Here is a 9205-nt window from a genome sequence, read left to right as displayed (position 1 = left end):
TGGGGTAAATGTGTCACAAGTGTACCAGTTTAGGGTTTTTCGTGGTATTAACCCTATATATCAGGAACAAAATAGTTTATATGTAAGCCAACTTCATGATTACGCAGACCAACTTTGCGTTTATATTTAATTCTCTTGATTAACTAACTTATCACTAAAGTATGCGCACACAAAATATCTATGATAACCGTAACAAATATACATAATATTTCACGATCATGTAAAAATGCTATAATGGATAAGGATAATGATATAAATATAGGGTTAATACCTTCAAAAACCCCAAATTGATTCGCGTGTGACAATTTTACTCTGAACTGTTTTTTTATCACCAAAAACCCCAAACTGGTATACCTGTAACAATTTTACCCCGAACATATCATAAAAAAATCCCAAACTGATACACTTGTGACAATTTTACCCTGAGCATACTACAAAAAACTCCAAACTGGTACATATGTGATAATTTTACCCGAACTAAAATTTTAATATTATTTTTTATTTTTTCGAATTTTTATTAATTTTTTTGTTTTTTTTTCTTTTCTTTTTCTTCATCTTCAACCTTTGCCCGGTCGCCAGTCCGGCGACCGGCTAGAGGCGGAAGCCGGCGCTACCCTCACCGTTGCCCTCGCCAGATCTGGCGACGGTAGCCCTCGCTTGAGTCGGGCGAGGGCTTTCATCGAATTTGGTGAGGGCGGTCCTCGCCGGCATCGGGCGAGAGCTGTGCTCGCCCGCCCAAGTGAGGGCGAGGGCGAGGGCGGCCCTCGCCCACGCCGGCGAGATCAAGCCTCGCTAGCGGTCGGCGGGGCCGACCTCGCCGGCGACCAGCCAGAGGTTGAAGATGAAGAAAAAAAAAAGAAAAGAAAAGAAAAGAAAAAATAAAAAAATTCAAAATAATACAAATTAATATTAAAAAATTATTAGCTCGGGTTAAAATTGTCACAGGTGTACCAGTTTGGGGTTTTTCATGGTAAAAAAAATAGTTTAGGGTAAATTTGTCACGGATTTACCAGTTTGGAGTAAAATTGTCACAGGTGTACTAGTTTGGAGTTTTTGGTAGTAAAAAAAAAAGTTTGGGGTAAAATTGTTACAGATGTATCAGTTTTGAGTTTTTGGTGGTAAAAAAAAAAGTTTCGAGGTAAAATTGTTACGCGCGTACCAGTTTGGGATTTTTGGTGGTATTAACCCATAAATATAATATGTAATATGATTCATAAATTTTTAATTTATTCAATGTGTTCTGTGGACTTTCGGTAAATGTTCAATGTAATCCCCGAATATATATTGAAAGTGTTGAATGTAGCCTCTGAACTTGAATTGATAGAAAAATTATATTGAATATTTTTATATAATTCGGGGACTAAATTAAACATGCACAAAAAATTTAGAGACTATATTAAATAAATTAAAAATTAAATACTCCAAATCAGTCATGTATGTTATGATTTCCTTCAAAATCCCTCTCGCTCGTGTTCGTGTTCGTGTTCGTGTCCCGTCGTCGTCCTCACTCGCCCTCTTAACGCATTCACTGCGATGCGCAGCTTCTTGAAATCTCTTGCCGACATCTCAAGAACAGCTCTTCCTCGTCCGATCCCCGGCGCCGGTCGCTCCCTCCTTCGCTCCACAGTATCGACCAAATGCCTCCACTCCTCGCATCGACCCGCAAGACCGGGTCGCGCCAGGCGTCCCCGCGTGGCGGCGGAGGAGCCCGCGGCCGAGCCCATCGCCGCCCGCCGGAATGTGGACCCGGAGGCGTACATGAGGGACAAGATCGCCCGCATCTACAGGATCCTCAAGTACTCCACCTGGGACTCTGCCCGGGACCAGCTTCGGAGGCTGCCCATGAAGTGGGACTCGTACACGGTCAACCGGGTGCTGAAGACCCACCCGCCCATGGAGAAGGCCTGGCTATTCTTCAACTGGGCATCCGAGTTGAGGGGCTTCAAGCACGACCAGTACACCCACACGACGATGCTCGACATCTTCGGGGAGGCGGGGAGGGTCGCGTCGATGGAGCACGTGTTCGAGCAGATGGTGGGCAAGGGGATCAAGGTCGATGCGGTTACGCACACGTCGCGGATGCATTGGCATTCGAGGGCCGGGGACGTCGGTAGGGCGATGGAGATTTGGGGGGAGATGAAGGAGAAGGGGTGTCGTCCTACTGTTGTGTCGTACACTGCTTATATGAAGATTTTGTTCGATAACGATAAGGTGAAGGAGGCTACTGATGTTTATAAGGAGATGGTCGGACGCGGTTGTTCTCCGACTTGTCACACTTACACTGTTTTGATGGAGTATCTTGTGGGTTGTGGTAAGTGCGATTGGACTGTGTTTATGATGCCCTCGTCGTGTTTGCTTCATTGCCTCTGTGCATTCTTTTAAATCAGTCATTCATGTTTGTGGCGACGGAGAACGTATGTGCATCGTGAGCTGACTTGTCTAGGATTTCCTCACAGAAATCTCATCAACAACCATACTTTTGGTAGCTTGACCCAATGATGTTGCATTGTTGCGTACAATTTCCTATTTTCTGATTCGCTAAATTCTGGTATCCTATCGTCTTACAGGTGAAAACTTCTTTGAATTTTTCCTGTCATTAGTTAAGAGTGTCATATTGGAGTTCAATGCCTAGGAAATACCATGTAATTAACTTTGACTGCTTCCGCTATCATTATTGCTGTGCTATGGCACATTTTTAGTTTCTGTCTAACTTCTCCCTTAGGAGCCTCTTCCTGTGCATTCTTGTGAAGGTTTGAGCTTTGTTTGCTGGGATTTATGGCTTTATAAGAAATAAATCATCTCATTTTGATCATTTCAGGAAAACATGAAGTAGCTCTTGAGATATTTAACAACATGCAAGAAGCTGGTGTTTCACCCGATAAAGCGATGTGCAATATATTGATCGAGAAATGTTGCAGAGCAGGGGAAGTAACTATGATTATGAAAATTCTTCTCTTCATGAAAGAAAACTATCTCGTCCTTCGTCGTCCTGTTTTTCAGGAAGCAATGGAATTCTTGAATAGTGCTGGTGAGAGTGGTGAACTTCTATGGCAAGTCAATCGTCATTTCTCTGATGAATGTGTGATAAAAGAAGGGCCAGCTGAATCCTTGGTAGATGCTTTTGTTTCTTCCGAAAATGGGATTCTGTTGCTTTTGTTGAAGAAGCAAAGTCTCATTGCTATTGATTATCTACTCGCTTTGATGGAGGGTAAGAATATGCACTTGGATGCGGCTATTACCTCCACCATAATTGAAGAAAACTGTAGACGATGTAGAGTAGATGGTGCTTTGTTGGCATTTCAATACAGTAAGAAGCTGGGGATTACTATTGAGAAAGATGCATTTCTTTCACTTGTAGGTTGCTTAATTAGATCGAATGAGTGGGGGAGGATGGCATTAGTAGATGCCATTGAGGAAATGATAAGAGCTGGACATTCTCCAGGTTCCTATCTAGCTTCACTTCTAATCTATCGACTAGGCCGTGCTAGAAGACCTACGTATGCTGTGAAGGTCTTCAATCTATTGCCACAGGATCTTAAAACCGTTGCCTCTTATACTGCTCTGGTGGGTGTATACTTCTGTGCTGGGGCTGCTGATAAAGCACTTAAAGTGTACAAAAGCATGAGAAAGAAAGGAATCCGTCCAGCATCAGGAACTTATGATTTACTGTTAGCTGGTCTAAGAAAAAGTGGAAGAGATTTCGAAGTGGAGTTATTCAAGAAGGAAAGGAAGAGTTGGTTAAACGATGTTCATGCAGAAGATAGTGTCTCCACAGAGGAAAGAATATGTGACGTTCTGTTTGCTCGTGATGCTATTTCCTGACATCCTACTTGAAAGGTGCAAATTCTTATTTCACTTGTTTCTTAAGAAGTTCAGAGAATGATGTACTGCTTCTGTCGTAGGACCCTTACTTCGCTTGATTGCATGTGGGGCATTGCTAATTGTTTCATCTGTGTAAAGATTTATATGCAGCTCACTCCCTCACAGAGCAGATACCAGCTTCCAAAGGAGGATGGGTCAATGATGGTAACATGATGGGTCCCAAATGCTTTGGCTCACCCATGCTAGAATGGGCCCTGTCTAAGTACTTGTTGGCTGTTCATGCATACCGAACATAGCTTCGATCCATGACCTTGAAGACACTCCAACTGCTTGCATAAACAACTGACAGTCGTTGCAACAAGAATCTCGGCCACCACCCTGTTCCCTTGGCTCTGGGGATTGTGGAGCTATATAACAAAGGTATGGCCCCATTTATGGATATTTATAAAAGGGCATAATATTTAAGATTAAATATATCTTATTGGATTTACTATTGAAATATATTTGTAAATGGGTCATATCATTTTAAAATATGTTTGAAGATATACCTTTATCTATTTTTTCAAGTTTAGACTCAATTTTATTGAATTGTAGATAAAAAAGACAAGTCGTGTTACAAAACTTAAACTTTTTGAGCTTTGTCCTTAATCATGTTTTTGAAATATTAAATTTAATGCATTCATTCATTCACTTTAATTTTTCGATGTGTCGAATCAAATTATATAAATAAAATAGATTATAATGTGAATTAATAATAGTTTATTGATAAATGGCCTGTTTGGTAAAGGTGAAAACCGAGTACTGAAAATCTAAGTATTGAATAAGTTTTAGTAATCTTTACTGAATCAGTTTTAATAAATATGAAAGGATGAATATGCTTGGTGTGCCGCGTATATTGGGCACGATGAATCGAATCCCTGTGTCAAAAGAAAAAGTATATGTTGTTGCATTGCAATTGTTTCTGTTCACTCATTAATTTGGTCAGTTCATATGATCTGTAAATGATAGGCACCTGGTTGTGTGGAAAGCAATTTCCTCGCTTTAACTCGCTTAAAGAATAAAACTCGACATCGTCTTCATTTTGTCTGTAAATTAGGATGCCCGATAATGCATTATCTTATGGTTGTTTAGTAACTTATAGCCTCTGTTCTGGAATAACGAGTACCTAGTCAACTTTATCAGTGTCTAACCAAAAGAAAAAAAAAAACTTTATCAGTGCGGAGCCATTCGTCTTTGAAATTAGGATATACAGGAGATGCAGAGTACTCTTCTTGTGCATGGTTTTGAATGAATTGTTAGGGTTGTAGAGCTCAGGTTTCAGGGTTTTGTGCAGGGATTAAATTTAAGACACAAATGGTGCATGATTCAAATCTGTTGAACTGTGCCTATCAAATGGACTCATGAAAACTTACTATTAATGGCATTTGGAAGTAGTAATTAGAATGACTATAATATTCTAATTTTGAAGTCGAGGAAATGAGGAAGACGACTATTCAGCCGTTTGACATTAAAAACCATAGTCTTGAACTGCTGGAAGGAACATAAAGATTTGCTGGTATGCATTCCAATTCACTTGCATTTTGAGGTTTCTTTCCATAGGAAAGCACATGCCAATTCGAGGAAAGAGGATGTGGCCTCCTTCTTATGGTTCCGATACCGCGCAGATGTAGATCCATTACCCCTTCGTCCCAACAACCCATATCAACAATTCATGATCTATCCTTATGACATTGGCTCCAGCCCGGGTTGGTTTAGTGCGCAATCTATCCAGTGATATGGGCGTCCACCAATATTCTTTGATTGAAAAGGCTGGTCAGTTAAAGAAAAACCCCCTATGAAATTTTAGTTGGAAAAAGCATGGCGATTGTCAGCGGAGCGGGTGCCTTCCAAACTTTAACTTCCCAACCACGGAGCCATGAGCTCCGAGGCAGTGGTCGTAGGGAAATGGTACCGTTCATTCATGTTGGTGAAAGGATGGATCATTAGGAGATTGGGTGAGTAGGTCATTGTACTACAAGATGGCACTCAAGCGAAGACGGGAATAGATTTACACTTGCGAGAACACTGGTAGCAAATGGAAGAGTGGCTGCAGAACTTGTCGTGCAAAACATGGTCGTTTTGGTGGCCGGGAAGGAAGCTGTGGATGATGCTGGCGTGGTCGATGGTGTGATATGGTTTTGGCGTGTTGGTGATAGGGGAAGAGAAAACAAAGGAAGGTTGAGCTTGGCCATTGTTGAGAGGATGAAGTGGAAGGAGAAGAGGGTGGGTTGGGCTAGTGGAGATGAGAAGCAAGTGAGAGTGAAGAGAGTGGAAGAGTATGGTGTTGTGGGTGAATGGAAGAGGATTGCATGTAATGTATTGGTGGAGAGGCTTGTGTTGACAAGGATGGATGGGACTGTGATGCTTGCTAATGATTTCAAGCCACCCTTGTCAACCAAGGACTAAATGGGAAGGACAAGGATCGACTGATATCACAATGAACAGTTTTATAAGATTTTCTAGGACTTTACCTTTTTAAATTTTATGAAAGTTATCTCAATCTGACATAGTTTGTTTGATCATGCTATTTCATTTGTATATATCATTTTTTGCAGGAAGAAGGGTTCCTCATTTTGTTACCCTCCAAAGAAAAAAGGATTCCACTTTCCTTAGCTGTCCACAATCTATCACATTTGTCTTAAAATTATTGGTACGTACAGTCTGAATGCTGATAAGGGTAGGTTTTGAATTAGACTAATTAGTACAATTCAACGATCGATCCGGGTGCTGGAATTTGATTGGAGGCATACGCTCATTAGTCATTTGTTTGTAACCAGCTTTGTCGCTCAAATGATAAATAAAAAGCATCAAAAGAAAAGTAAAAAGGAAACGAGGAAGCGGAATTGATGATTACTTCTCCTGATAGGAGTAGAAAGACTTTTCCAAATGTCAGGGTGGATTCAGGAGAGCCATCTGTCTCTCTGTTTCTGCATAGGAATAGTCTGTCAACAACAAGAGAAGAGATGGTCAAAGGGGTGACTGGTCAACAATGGATATGGTTAGCTTGTATGTGATGTCTACGGCATTTGAATTCAATCATCTTCTGCAATATAAATACCGGGCGTTTGCGTACTAAAGTAATAATGTTTACGTTTGTTTACTGCTGGGGATTAAGCGAAGAAGATGTACGTCACAAGGCCTCTCTCTCTGCTCAGGAAATTCCCGAATGCCCTGTCGTCTCCTCCGGAAGGCCCGAACTCGGGCTATTTGGTGATCGTAGACGAAGAAGCCGTGAATACTTGCTGTTTTGGGCGGTGCGAAGATACCTGGATCTATGAACTTCCCTTCCCTCAGGACAAGCACCTCACTATCGAATACAGGACCAGCGGAGGAGCTGGCCACAACCACTCGAGCTCAACGACTTACAGAGACGATGTAGTCTTGATTCCGGTTCTGAATCAGCCTCTGTCATCCAACCGTTATTACGCAATTCAGCCACATGGGAGGCATAAAGGGTACGAATCAAAATCACTACCTGAAAACATTTCCTCTGTCCCGTGCTGTTCACGTTTAGTTATGGACAGCATATAACGATAGAAATGTTCCAACACTGACTTGAAAGAAAGAATTTTCCTCAACTTACTGGGAAGAGAAAGAAAAAGTCGTCTTCTTCTTCATTTCATTACGTAGTTTTGATCTATTATCTCGTGGATCATGTCATGATGTAATGAAGCAAAGATAAAATTTACCATATAAAAAGGAAAACAAAGGTACAATTTTCAGTGCAGTGTATGGTGAAGTTATTTCCATTGACTTGTCTTGCGAATTGCCTTTTGTAGGGAAGCATATGCAAATTCAAAGCAAGAGGACATGCCCTCCTTCTTATGTTTCCACTTGGTTAGAGATGCAGATCCGGCGCCGCTTCATCCCGACGACCCATATCAACATTTCGTGATTTATCCCTATGAAACTATGTTCGACTCAGGCCGGTTCTACGCCAGATCCGTTGCACAAGATGGATACCCTCCAAGATTCTTGGAGAGAAAGGGCTGGAAGATTTATTGGAAGACCTCAAAGAGCTTCTACTTGGACGACGCACCAGGGATCGACGGCCCGCGGCGCGAACTCCTTCCAAGCTTTGAGTTCCCAATCGCACAAGGGAGATCCGACGCGGTGGTTGTGGGGAAGTGGTACTGTCCATTCATGTTTGTCATGGATGGGACGGTAGGAGACCAAATAAAGAAGTCCATGTACTATGGGATGTCACTCGAGCAAAGATGGGAACGGATGTACACTCTCGAAAACAATGGTAAAGAAGGCGATAGGGTGACTCTGGATGTGGTTATGCAAAACGAGGTCATCTCTGTGGCCGGGAAGGAAGCCGTGGATGCGAATGTGGCTGATGGGGTGTTGTGGTGTCGAAGTGTTGGTGATATGAGAGGAGAGAACAGAGTTGGGTTGAGCTTGGCCATTGTTGAGAGGATGAAGTGGGAAGAGAAAAGGGTGGGTTGGGTTGATGGAGATGAGAAACACGTGAAGGTGAACAGAGTGGAGGAATTTGGTGGTGTTGGTGAATGGAAGAGGTTCGGGTGTTATGTGTTGGTGGAGAGGTTTGTGTTGAGGAGAATGGATGGGAGTCTAGTGCTCACTTATGATTTCAAGCACACTCATCAACTGAGGAATAAATGGGAATGATGAGAAGGATTGATTGATTTGTCAAAGCTTTGTACACATTGTATGAGTCAAGTAGCAAAATTCTATGTGTTCTGCTCTGCAGTTCTGGTTTCTTCATGTGCTAGCTCTGTTTCAGGTTTCTATTCTAGGCATGACAAAAGACAAGACACATTAAAATCCCAATTCAACAAAAGTGACTCTTATAAGAACTCTAATAACAATTAAGAGCACGAATTACCTTCCATAATCACCATCCAACATGCTATATCATATCACAAGGACTAGCATCTCAACTACGCTCAAGGTTCTCCAACATCGGTTGCTCTCAGGAAAAAATCAACAGTTACATCAAACCAAAGGATGGCCAAGTTAGTGGAAAGCGAGCAGATCAGCGAAATTTTTGCAAAAACTAAACGAAAATCTGCGCAAACGGACATAACCGTCCCGGTCCGACCGCAAAACAAAGTAAGGGCCCCCTCGGACAATAATTCATAAAATTCTGTACTTAGAAAAGGAAAAAAAATCATTTTTTTCAGTTCTGAATTCTAAGAAAAACATCGCACCCCTTCCTTTGCCAATTCCAAAACCACCCGCCACAAAAATCTCCATAACCGTTGTCAGCCACCACAGCGATTCCTTCCGCCGAGAGCAACAAAACCACAACCTCGTCAACAAAGAAAGTCAAATGGAAAGAACAGTTGAATTTCATTCTTCTAGTACAAATTTTCTT

General features: G+C 41.8%; 2 protein-coding genes across 6 annotated transcripts; both read left to right on the top strand.

Moving 5' to 3' along the window:
* The first annotated feature begins 1469 nt into the window (after window positions 1-1469).
* Window positions 1470-7156, top strand: LOC115672125 (pentatricopeptide repeat-containing protein At2g01390). Of its 5 annotated transcripts, none has more exons than XM_056310203.1 (4): window positions 1470-2311; window positions 2819-3837; window positions 3961-4242; window positions 7017-7156. In XM_056310203.1, the coding sequence occupies exons 1-2, from the start codon at window positions 1534-1536 to the stop codon at window positions 3820-3822; spliced, it is 1782 nt and encodes a 593-aa protein (XP_056166178.1). In that variant the 5' UTR covers window positions 1470-1533; the 3' UTR covers window positions 3823-3837; window positions 3961-4242; window positions 7017-7156. The 5 variants fall into 5 exon arrangements, with proteins under 5 accessions (XP_056166178.1, XP_056166181.1, XP_056166180.1 ...); XM_056310206.1 differs by lacking the exon at window positions 7017-7156 and adding an exon at window positions 6417-6465; XM_056310205.1 differs by lacking the exon at window positions 7017-7156 and adding an exon at window positions 5487-6465.
* Window positions 6886-8592, top strand: LOC115672126 (uncharacterized). The gene is made up of 2 exons (XM_030593905.2): window positions 6886-7316; window positions 7641-8592. The coding sequence occupies exons 1-2, from the start codon at window positions 6985-6987 to the stop codon at window positions 8494-8496; spliced, it is 1188 nt and encodes a 395-aa protein (XP_030449765.1). The 5' UTR covers window positions 6886-6984; the 3' UTR covers window positions 8497-8592.
* Window positions 8593-9205: the final 613 nt, after the last annotated feature.

The sequence above is a fragment of the Syzygium oleosum genome, unplaced genomic scaffold, assembly GCF_021117445.2.
Source record: "Syzygium oleosum isolate NSW1041296 unplaced genomic scaffold, Sole_v2.1 Sole_v2.03, whole genome shotgun sequence".
Lineage (NCBI taxonomy): Eukaryota > Viridiplantae > Streptophyta > Magnoliopsida > Myrtales > Myrtaceae > Syzygium > Syzygium oleosum.
Note: the sequence above shows the minus strand (reverse complement) of the source record. Positions and strands in the feature narration are given on the sequence as shown.